Here is a 12,244-nt window from a genome sequence, read left to right as displayed (position 1 = left end):
TAGTCATCAATCATCAAATGGTATAGATTTCAAGTTGGAGAGCAAAATTAACCAACTAAAAGAAGGCAATCGTGAAAATCCGTATAGGTGTTTTGAGAATACATACAGCTGTTTTGATGACCTGTCCTGCTGACGCTGCACTGCTGCACAATTGTTTAAACTAGTTACTACACCAATGCTCTTTTATTCTGCCTAAAAAAGGCCGTGACCACGGCTGTGACATGTTTTGCAAGATTTCACAAAAAATATGAGCTAGTTATAGACGTAAAAAAAGTTATTTATAGGGAACAGATAACTTATCCTGAAGAAAATAATAAATCCGAATGGATAGCTGACTGTTATCCATCCAGTAGATAATGGATCCATTTGGACTGGGCTCAAATGAAGGGTTCAAAACCTCCAAGAAGATGTGTCACGTCCTGCTATCAAAGAGTTGGACGCCAGAAATTCATTAAAATCATCTTTTGCAACCAGCTAACATGATTTTATTATTATTATTTAAACTGTGGATAGAAAAAATATGTGATTAATTGAAACAAATGTTTTCAAATCCGGGGTAAGTGCAGTCAAAACAAATGAACTTGAGATCCTAATTAATACTCAATAACAAATCCTCCTGTGGATAAAGGATAAATTCTGAGGAACGTGTTGAGTAAAAATAACTCATCAGGTGGAGGGTTTCAGATTTCATTCATGGACAATGAAAACAAATTTGAACAAAAAAATAAAAATCTTATCTTCCAACATGCACAGAGCCCACTGAGTAATCACTGACTCTCTCTTGTTTTGTGGGTGTGTGTGTGTCCTTCTTAATTGCTGTTGATATCTGCTGCAGATATATCCATCCTCTTCAGCTTTTCAAGGATTTCCTCGTGGGCGTGTGTGTGTGTGTGTGTGTGTGTGGATGCTTTCCTAACGTACAGGGCCACACAGACCCCTCTCCCTTTGTCCAAACGGCTTAACTGTGTTTTGATAAGCTGTTGTGAATTTCCATCAAGAAATCCGACCAGCCCACTGGATTGTCGAGCAGCGGACCGTTTCCCCCCTCCTCCTCTTCCTCCTCCTGCCTGCACTATATGTTACATTTCCAGCTCTCTCCTCTCGCTTTTTTTACGCAAGCGTGGACGTCCACGGCACGGCGACACAAGTGCGCACCACAAGCGAGGGAGAGCGAGAGCTAGGCACAGGCTCGGCGGGCGGACGTTGGCCGGGTATCGGAGAGACGACGCGGCGGGGGTGTCTGTCTTTGTTGGGAACCGGAGGACTGGACGGTGGATTTGTTTATTCTCCGGATTTTGGATCGTGGGGGGCTAGGATAACTTCGCACGGGACAAAACCCGCCTTCTTTCATGTCATCCGGCGATTTGTTTCGCCCGGCGTGTTGACGCCAGTGAGAGGGGGGAAGAAGAAGAGGGGGAAACGGGAGCACGGAGGAGCGCATCTGACAGACGAGCGGCAGGAATACACACGCGTTCCCGTGCACCAGCTGCACCAGCACAGACGCTAACGACATCGGCTCGTGATTCTGAAACGTGTTTTAAGGAGCTTGTGATGCGGCAACGTGGGTCGGTGTGAGCGGGGACGAGGGAACGATGCTGTGCCGTTCGCTCGAGGCTGTGCACCGTAGGGCAGCGTGTTATTGATGATCTGCACGGCGTGGAAAAATGCATCGAGTCGCAACTTTGTTCAGGGGTCTGACACACAATCATCTCCTTTAAAAGTGCATCTATGTGTTCCCATGGCGTGCGCTGTCCTGTTTCCCTTGAATATAGCTTAGTGTTTCAGTGAACGCCTGTGCCATTTGTTCATCATCCCGGAAGCCCTGTGCTGTTTATGCTTTTAATTTTTTTAGACCCCGCATCCTGCAGTGTGTTGATACCGGCGGGTTGCGTTATATAGATGAAAATCTTCAGATTCGTGTTGCCAAATGATTGGTAGGCTGAATTGTGAATGTGGGCAGGCCTAACCTTCGCTTTATGCAGATCAAATCGATAGCGAGATAAAGACGGCTCTGGCAAGCTCTTTATGCCACTCTGCAAGTGTCACGGGGGGTGTGTTTGGAGTCCCGCATTTTGAGTTTTTACGCAAGCCTCGGGGCAGCAGGGAAGCTGCTCAGTGGAGTGGAAACTGTCAAAACACTGTCTCGGCTGTAAGGCAACGTCTCAAGAAAACTTTCAATGGTTTTCCGAAAGTTGCCCGGTGTCTCGGCATCGGGCATGGGTCTGCGCCTGTCCCAGAAATTCATGTTTCTGCTCTTTCTCTCGGGTTTGGTAACACTGTGTTTTGGGGCCCTCTTCTTTTTGCCCGACTCTGTCCGACTAAAACGCATTTTTCTGTCCAAGACAGAGATCCAGCCAGTCACCGTTGGCTCCGGCTCAGAGAACGATGTCAGGGAGCACTTAAAAAGACCCAAAGACCAGGGCATGACCTCGGCTAAAGGAGAGGCTGGCATCAAGCTGAAAAGTCAGAGCCGCAAACCCCCAGTCTCTTACGAGGCGACCGAGGTCCGGCTCGCCGGGGGCAAAGCGCAGGAGGATCTGAACCTCTCCAGGTCCAAGACAGAGTCCGCGTCAGAGAAAGTGACCTCCTCTAACCACGGTGCCAACTCGGATACTTTTAGTTACAAGCAGTTCAGAAGGTGCTTGTTCAAACCCCCGCTGGGAAGAGACAACGGCAGACCGGCCGACCCGCAGACCAACGAGCGCCGGGAGAAAGTCAAAGAGGTAAGGAAGAAACTGTGACTTTGCTGCCGGAACATCAAGTTCAATGTTCCTGCAAGAGGTGGATGACTGGCACGTGATAGGCACAAGTACAACATAGGCTGTGTTGTAATATGAGAAGTAAACCTAACGGAAAAAAACAAAGCAATACATTTAGGGGGGAAATCGAGGCCAGATATAATCCAAGATAACGCCTAATCTATCAGATAGACCGAACAGGCTGCAAGCAATACTTTTGTGTTTATGTGGCTTTATCTGGTTTTAATGTTGCTTTTGAATGGGAGCTTTTTCATGCTGTCAAAACACAACAGACTAACACAGCAGATAAATGGCAGTCTGCTTTTACGTGGAAAAACCAGGCGTTCACTCTTGAAAGAAGTAATTATATTTACAGTGTTTAATCTGACTTGCCTGAATTTGGCTCACAATACAGGCAATCTCTATAGAAGCAGTGTGGCTGTTGTTTACTGAGCTGCTGTCCAACAGCCAAAATAAAGCCCTTTTCAGTCGTATTATTTGTCTAAATTTACCCAACGCCTTTGACTGTCGTAGTTTAATTCCTGCTGGAGTTCTATTAATAAAGACAGAAAGCGGTTTCCGGACTAATGATGGACTTAATGTTCTCCTGTTTGTGCAGAAAACTAGAATAGCAGGGGAACATAGCTTCTTTTTGAAAAATATATATATTTCTTATTAAACAATTATTTCATTTGCCCATGTGACAGTCCTTAAATTAGCTGTGGCACCTCTATATCTGCCTCACACAATCGCCTGCAAATGATAGGAGTGCGTGCAGCTTCTCTTTGGCCAGGAGCTCTCCAAGCTGTGTGCCAGCCTTTGTTGAGCCCTATGGGTCCAATAAGGGCTCCAGAGTGGGAGCGTCTGAGGATTCACACATCTGTACCCACTCAAGGCGAGTGAGGCTGGTGATGAGGAGAAAGAGTAGTAGGAGTGGGAAGGTGGGGTGTGTTGGGAGTAATTGCTGGCCAGAGTGTTACAGATGGGTTTCAGCCTCGGTATGTGACACTCATAAGTCCTGTTGTCACTCTGGCTTCCAGCTTGGTGTCACCCTCGCACGCTGCTCACATGCCTTTCATACCCAGAGGTGATGTGCTCCATGATGACTGAGGCGTCAGAGAACGGAGGGTGATTTGCCCTCATGCACTGAGCTCTCACTGACTCATAGCTCCTCCTTTTTGATGCTCTCTCAAGTGAATGTCAGTGTGACTTTGCTTGCCTGGTGCGTTCAGCTGAGCTCTGCAAAATTCATGCCACGGGGTCGGAATCGTCGGAGGAAAAGTTATTTTCCACCACGCCCTCCACGCCCACTTATTGTTGTGGAATATTCATCTTGTTTCCGATAAACCGAGACGTTTATCAAAGTGCTGAAGAGTAGACGTCAGCCGTGCTCACTTGTATTGTATGCTTTCAGGTCTGCGTGCTTGGCCAAATTTATGTTTTTGCCATTTGCTGTTGTTGTTGCTGCAGTTTCCATCATCTCAAGCCTGCTGGCAGTGCTGCAAACAGCTTCTTTTTTTGTTTTGTGTGCTCTTGTTTAGTTTTTTAGTTTTTTTTTTCCTGGAGGCTCACATACACCCTGCCAACACAGGCTGACACATTGTGAACCTGTGTTTTGTCCAGGTTCACAGATGCAAAATCAAAAAGCAACTGTAACAATAAAACTGACATGTTTTGATGCTTTCTCTCTCTCTCTCTCTCTTTTTTTATATTTCTAATGTGTGTTTCTGTGAAGCTGGATCTGTCATTCAGAATACATGTTTGCTTTTTGTTTGCTGCCAGTCGTCTAAACTCACAATGTGGTCTACATCCCTGCAAAAGCACTCCCTTTTTTCACTGTAATGGAATGCAGAGAGAGGGTATCCCCCTCCCAAAGCTAACAAAAAGGCTCTGGTCCAGCCCACTGAGTGCTTCAATGCCCAAACTGTGAATGGGCATCGTTTTTCTTAAATGCCAACAACTAGAAAGCAGACTCCCCACCTTCTTCCACTGTGTGTATGCGTCCACTGGCAAAGAGAGGGTGAATCGAGGGACAATGGCTGCCTGATCACACATTACAAATGTTTAAAGGCAGCCCAACCCTAGATCAGGCCCTTGGGATGAATTGCCAAAGTCGCCAAAGTGCTATAAGTGTTCCGGAAACAAACTCTGGGCCAAGTTCGCTCTCCACCAAAAGTCTTGAGCAGGATAAAGATAAGGGTTATTTTCATACAGCCTCCTATTTGTAATTCTGTGATGTTATGAGTCGCCTGCATGCTTATACTCCTGCCTCATTGGCTCTGGCATAAGAAGTCGGATAGCAGAGATCGCACCACAAAAATGCGTGCCTGGAGGGGTTTCCTTTTCTGCATGCACATTTTGTTGCTGATGTCCTTTACATTCAGTAAGGTTAGAACTTGGAGTGCAGTAATAAAATACTGGCTGCAGAGCACAGCCAAACAAACACAACTGCAGAGCAAAGGAGATGTCAGGGAGTGATGGGAGCTCTGAGGCACATCCAGGCTGAAGCCTCTGCATCGTGTGGTTGTCTCCATGACATCACATACATTTTTAAGAAAAAAAGAAAAGAAGAAGAAGCAAAGTTTGCATTAAGAGGTGGTGTCTGTGAAGCCTGTGATGTGCTCTCTTCTCTATCACCTGAGTGTTTAGCAGAGATGTGCTGGTACAGGAAAATGAAGCTCTTTGCTTGTGTAAAGCAGAATGTGATGTGGCCTCTAACATAAGATGTATGTGAACGGAGGAGATGGAGTTGACAGCTTTGAGTACTGCAGTGAGAGGACAGAGCCACTGCAGCCTCTTGTGGCAGAGCCTCCTCTAGTGGAACAATAAAACTCTTCAGGGCTGCTGTGTGTGTGTGTGCACGCGCACACTAGTTTGTCAAGTGCTTGGGGACAAATCAGAAGTTTGACAGTTTCAGTTTTGTTGTCACTGTGCTTATTCATCCAGGCCTGAGCCCACCTGCATCACAACAATCAGATGAGGTACATCTGTTCTGTTGTGAAACAAGTCTATTTATTGGTCAGCTGGCTGTGTGTGCGTGCCTGCGTGCAATTCACAATAATGAGCAGTATGCTAGAGAAGTGGAAAGCCCCCTTTTTGTGTATTTGAACAAAAAAAAAAAAAAGTGAGACAGTTTTTAAAGTACAAAGTGAGTTTAACGACAGCAAAAAGTACAGAGCGGCGATAAGACGGTTTAGTTATGTAAACCACCTTCAGTTAGTCTGTCAGCGAGGTGAACAAACAAACAGCAGCATCACAGACCTCATCTGCTTACTTCAGCTTCCAGATGAGTAAACAGCTGCAGGGAAAAATGCTTTATTTCCAGCAGAATTTACCAGAAGACATTAAAAATTCCCAAGGTACTAGTAGTTTGGTTTTTTTTTTTTGTTTTGTTTGTTTTTACGTTTCAAAAAAGAGAAACCGAATGATGTCATGTAAAAGTGAACTGAAACGGCATCAGCTGCAAGACTGAAATCCCCTGGAATACGTTTTGGTAAAAAAAAGTGCCACTGTGTGCCATATTTTTAGATACAGTAATGGTTTTATTTGTCCTTCAGACAACACAGTGATACTTTAAAGTAAAGTGTTCGTTTCAGTCTTCTTTAAGAGTATAATTGTGGGGGGGGGAAACCAAAATCTGAACCGCTGCATGACACAAACATGAGCACACTCACACAAAACCAACACAAAGCCTCACAAATAGGTGAGCTTGTAGCTGGACCTGAAATCCCCTTATAGCCGTAATGACCAGTGAGCTGGGTGACTGTCTGAATAAAACGCTGCCGTTAAGCTGGCGCCTCCTGGCTGGCTCCGAGCGCTGTGACCTCCCTCCGCCCCTCATTCCCCTGCTGTCTTCTGCTCTGAATCAGGTGTGCCAAACAACCTCCAGTCTGAGCCAGGAAAATGGCTGCCTGCTGAGAGAGAAGAAAGAAACGGAAGACGAACAAAGTCTTAAGAAAAGGCTTACACTCTGCTAGTGTTCCCACAGAGCTGGAACATTTGTGCTTTTCTTCTCCTCTGCGGATGCTGTGCAAATGTCAGCGCCTGGAGTTTGGAATGTGAGCCCATCGTTGTCTTTGGTCTGTTTATGTGGGGAGAGAGCCGCTCGGCCCTCTGGATATTGATATATTGTGCAAGTCAGTGGCGGCTGAGGCAGATATTATAAACCTGTCAGTGTTGCTGAGCACCGATTCCGGCCTCCTCTGCCACACAAGAAGTAATCGACCCTTTCATCTATGACTGAAACTTGATTTTGTGCTAAATTTGAATTTTTTAGTGGGTTTTATTCTGGGCTACTTAGCACTACCTGGGCAATGTCACCAGTTAATGCAGTGAGACAACACCAAAGCCTGGCAAGCAAAGCGATCCATTATTGACCTAATCTCCATAAATAGAATCTGTATATGAATATCCAGAATCTGTTGGGATGGGATTTGTGGTGCTGGTTACCTGGTCACTTTTTTTTCCCTTTTAAATAACCAGCACTGGTTAAACAATGAATTCAGGAAGTGTTGGACAGATCTTTGCTGGCTACATTGGAACATTTGTGTGCATTTTTTAATAAAAAAAAAAAATTAGACATCATACTGGAGAAAGACACAACATTTCTGGTTGTGAATCAATCTAGGGAACCTGAAACTGCATCTGGGTTTGTGTTCTACCCACTTGTCTATCAAGGCATTTTTGCTCACTTAAAAGAAGTGAATGTGGTTGTGACTCATTATTCTTATAGGTTTGTCACTTTTCAGCTCACTGCTGGATATACTGAAAGTCTCCTGCTGTTGTTTCATAGAAGATTGTTGCAAAGTCACCAATGACTGGGAAGTAAACTGAGAATATGTTGGCGGTGTTAAACTAAATTGAGATCACGTGACGTAACCTTGCATTGTAAAAGCTTCAGCGAAAAACAATACACTCAGAGTTATAGTAGTGAGATGACATTTGCAGAGTGTTTATAGAGGAACATTAAATATCTAAGCTGCTGATTCTTTAAACTGCATACTGAGCCTGATTAGATGAAAACTCAAAGTATCACAGAACAGCACCTATTACTTAATGACCAAGCAAACGCAGATATTTGCACGATGTCTGTTGTAGTTGTGAATACACGGCCACTTTCCACTAAACATTTAAAGCGGGTTTTTGGTATTTTAATAATTTACAAACATTAATACTTTTCTTTGCCTTTGTTTTGCATCAATGTAAAATTTGTCATCCCCGTGCATTGTACACAAATAAAATGATGAGTACTAGTAATCAAGCATACCTTTTTAAATATGATGCTTGATGTCTAAGGGAGAAAATGTCAGCATGCTGCTATTCTGCATTTTCTACCAATGTGATGCAGCGATGATTCGTTTCTTTTATTGCAGTTGCTTTCCTTGTGTAGCCTTAAGTGGACTAAATAATGAGTCGCCTGCAGGGACACAACTTAAAACAGTTTTGGACAGTTGGGCATTAAATCCACAGCTGATGACCTTAAAGGTCAACCTATCTTTGTCTAGGAAACGTGTGCTGTGCAGAAAAACCAATAGAAGAAAGAAAATACATACATATATATACAGTCATTGGGAATAACGGTAAGATAGAGAAACGTCAGGGAAAAATTTCCCCCATCAGAGCCACCAGAGTTGCTTTTTTCTGTAGGTGATAAAAGCTGATTAAACTACACGGCACCAGGTCTTTCCCCAGGCAATCACTGCAGGAAGTAAGTGATCAGGTGAAATGGAAAGAGGAAAAGGAAGGATGCACGTAAAAAGAGGGAGATGTTAGCTTCCATCCTTTTGCATTCATGGCAGTTTTCTTCCCGGATTTCCTTTGTGGTGAGGGCACTAGCTTCAGGGAAAGTTTCTCTGTTTAGGCATGCTTTTCAAGAAGTGTGTATCTCGGTGTGCGAGTGCGCTTGTGTGTACGTACATATCTCTTGTGCAGGGCATTCAAACGAAACGCTTTGTAGATGGCTAAGATGTGCAGATAGGCTGCTTTGTACAAGTATATTTGTTTATTTTCATGTCTGCTTTTCCATGCACTGCGTGTCTTTGAGTGTGTGTGTTGGTTTAGATTACAACAGGAAGTGGAGGATTATATGACAAGGGAGGGGGAAAAAGTCCACATGTTCATCCAGAATTTTATAATAGTGCAGTTTAGGTATTTTTACAGCATATTGTGTGTGTGGTTGTGTGACAGCTCGGTTCTGTCCATTTTAAAATGTTTTTCAGTTGAAATCGCACACAGCTATTAGACTTTCCTGATAATGTGGCCTGGTCAACAGTTTGCAGATGTTTTCACTTGTTACAGAGCGAAAATCCAGCTGTTATCCCCCCAACCTTCTTGTCATTTGACCCTGTCCATATTTGCACAAGCTTTTAGATTTTATCTGCCTGTCTGTTTGCTGTTCAAAGTCCTGCTAACAATGTTTACTACAGCCTACAGGTATTACATCAGTTACCAGAAAAACTAGACTGTCATGACTTAAGGTCGGGACCACTTTATGCCGTACTTGGACTCTGTACTCAAACAGCGGAGCTGTGCTCTTGTCAACAGTCGTGTGTCTTTCTTATAAGTAAATTTCCACTTTACTCAGATTTTGTTACACGGTCCAAAAACCTTTTTTAAACCATCACCCGTTCCATTGCTGTGATGTTGCAATAAGTTCCATGGAAGCTCGTTTATCTTGAGTTCACAGCGTTGCTGACATAATGAGGTCATAGTGTGTATATATCTTAATCCTGGCTTCTGAAGGCCTGTGATTACAGCAGAAACACACTTTTTTTTTTCCTGACTGGATGCTCCATAGTGTTCCCTCCTGGGGCAGTAGGTTTTTGATAAGGCCAAAACTTCCCAGTTTCTAGGTACAGAAGTTATATATCATGTTGTATATCATGATCATACATCATAGTCTCACACCACTTATAGGCTTAAATAAATAAGAGCGTATAATCATGTTTTCCCAACCATTATCTGCACTCTTTGACTGCTCTGGCAGACATTATTAGCTCCATAATAACAACAAAGGATGACAGAAGCAGCCTTTGTGACTGTCTGTTGCTATTTCTGTGAATGTATGTGGACTGCCATCTTCTTTCAAAAGCGCTCCCTCGTGGCAAAAATCTTCTTGTTGCACACATGCTTTCAGCCTCCTTGAGTTTTGGCCATTGTATGATGCCTGGCTCTGCGTGTGTGTGCTTGCTACAGATGAAGAAAATTGCAAAGATGAAGGGTCCAGGCCTTGGCCTTGTTTGCTGCAGACTCTGCGTGATGTCCTTTGCTAGGTGCCGGATGAAATTGCCCCCACTGCTTCTAACCCCCATGTTCCTTCTTTGGCCTTGCTGCTCAGGCAGATTCAACAAATGGGAAAGAAGGAGTGGGGAAGAGTGGCCTAGATGTAACCAGCAGACTCTTTGAGCCCCCAGCTGAGTTCCAGCCTCTTGCCTTTATGCCTGCCTAATTGGTCAGAAACAACATGGATGGCTATGTTCACAGGGTATGGACATTAGAGCGAGCTGAAGGACCTGGCTTACCCTCATATGTCGTCCTTATCTCGTCTGTCTTTGTCGTCTGTGTACTTGTGATTTTCTTCGTTTTAGAAAGCGCTGTCACTGACTGTGTTCTTCCTCCTTGCATCTCGGCTATGTGTGTCCTCGGGCATGTTTACTGCCAGAGCTCTGCCAACCATCCCCTTCTCTGCATCACCAGAGAGTCAGCGTGAGCTACCCGGCTACTGTCGCTGCAGATTGGCCTGTCTGCATTGTTGTTGTTGTGTTGTGACATGGTTTCAGCCTACTTTCAAGATGGCTGAATAATGCTGTCAAGCATTTGACCTACAATTTAGCCGGATCCACATAAGACAGCATCAACTTTTGTTGGCCAGGCTCATGTTTTCTGCCACGGCGGGGACAATAAGTTACTGTGGAAAGTTTGTTAGAGCGTCTTCACGGTCAGCACAGTGCTGTCTAGTTTTCTGTGGGTTGAATGGGGAAAATGTGTCTCCCTAGCGATTTTCTTCTTCATTGGCATCAGTGGGCAAATTGCCATTAATTAGCTGAATGCTTACAAGACCGTTTTAGCCAGAGCCGGGTGTATTTGTTCATTATTATCACAATTAAGCCCCTAATCAAATGACAGCAATGGTGCTCAGTGCTCATTAGGGACCCATATAGATTTCTTTCTTTTCTATCAAGGTTGGATGATAGGCTTGCAAGATAATTGCAATTTTCATTCATCCACAAGTCTGTGGAAAGGCAGTTTAAAAACGAACCGATGTGATAGTCTGCTAATGACTGTTTGTGCATGCGAGCACTACCAGTCTGTTAATCATTAATCGGATGAGAAGTGTAGGACAAAGGTTTTTCATCATATTTCTTGCACCGAACAGACGCGGCTGGATGTGGAGAGATGCACCCGTGTGATGCATTTTTAGAATAAGTAAAGCCTCTGAGTCTCTTAGATATTTATCTTGACCAAGGCAGTTGAAATTGAACTGTCAGTGCTCAGCGAAATATCACTCAAAGCACTGCTGTTCTGGAGAGCAGCTGCCACAGAGGGAACATTTATGAGCTTTTTAAAATTGCTATTGACAGAAATTGTTTACTTAAAAAGTACAGCTAGAACCCCCCCATAACATGTAAGTGTTGAGTAAATATACTCTCTCAATATAATCTTTCTAAACATTTAATATCCTGAAAACTACTTTCTTTTTCTCGGGTGATGTTCTAACTTAATCTGTTGTCGGCTTTAATTTAAATTCAAAGCCATTTGTGAGGCAGTGTCAGAGTTTTGTTTTATGTTGGGAATTTTTTATTACCTCCAGAGAAAGAAACTCTGAACTTTTTGTTTTGTCATTCAGAGAAGGGTGGGTGACGATACAGAGAGCTTCAACAACAGGAAATGGGTGTAACTCCTCGTCCAGTTTCAGAAGTGAATGTGGGTAACGTTTTTTTCTTTCTTTTTTCTTTTTTTGAGAACTCCAGATGTGTCGTGTCACTTAATCAACTGTGACAGCTCGAGGATACGGGGCATCGTGCTCAACTTGAGGAAAAACAATTTGGTCTGTGTTGAGCTTCCGGAGAAAAAGTAACACTTTGGCTTTCACTTTTGTAGAAATAACATGTATGTTATACGTGAGCAAAATTCCCTCTAATGCTGAACTGATACTGGTGTTATAATGCGGTAGTGTGAGAATGAATAGGCTGTGCTATTTTAAAACTTCCCATTTTTTAACAAAGCCCTGTGTACTATTTGTAAACCATAAGAGAAGTTACAGCTGCATCTTCTGAAGAAACAATACATTACAGTAGGGTGAAAATGTATTTGCGTCATTCTTGTATGTCTGAGAAAATCCAAAATGCTTTTAAATGATGGTTTTGTTTATTAAGAGTAAAAAGCTATTCAAACCTACTTGACCCAGTGTGATAAAGTAATTGCTCCTCCTTGTAAATTCATGAATTCATCGTGATTAATTATTATTATTATTATTTCTTTGGAAAGCTGAGTTCAGTTTCAGGAGC

General features: G+C 43.5%; 1 protein-coding gene across 1 annotated transcript in view; it reads left to right on the top strand.

The window, feature by feature from the left end:
* The first annotated feature begins 1,002 nt into the window (after positions 1 to 1,002).
* Positions 1,003 to 12,244, top strand: part of LOC134636746 (mannosyl-oligosaccharide 1,2-alpha-mannosidase IA) — a 183,868-nt gene continuing 172,626 nt past the window's right edge. Inside the window, exon 1 of the mRNA XM_063486872.1 lies at positions 1,003 to 2,723. Within this exon, the coding sequence (XP_063342942.1) occupies positions 2,178 to 2,723 (546 nt within the window). The 5' untranslated portion in view covers positions 1,003 to 2,177. The remainder of the gene's footprint in view (positions 2,724 to 12,244) is intronic.

The sequence above is a fragment of the Pelmatolapia mariae genome, linkage group LG10_11, assembly GCF_036321145.2.
Source record: "Pelmatolapia mariae isolate MD_Pm_ZW linkage group LG10_11, Pm_UMD_F_2, whole genome shotgun sequence".
Classification (NCBI taxonomy): Eukaryota; Metazoa; Chordata; class Actinopteri; order Cichliformes; family Cichlidae; genus Pelmatolapia; species Pelmatolapia mariae.
The sequence above is the reverse complement of the archived record's forward strand: the minus strand, read 5'-3'. Positions and strand labels throughout refer to the sequence as shown.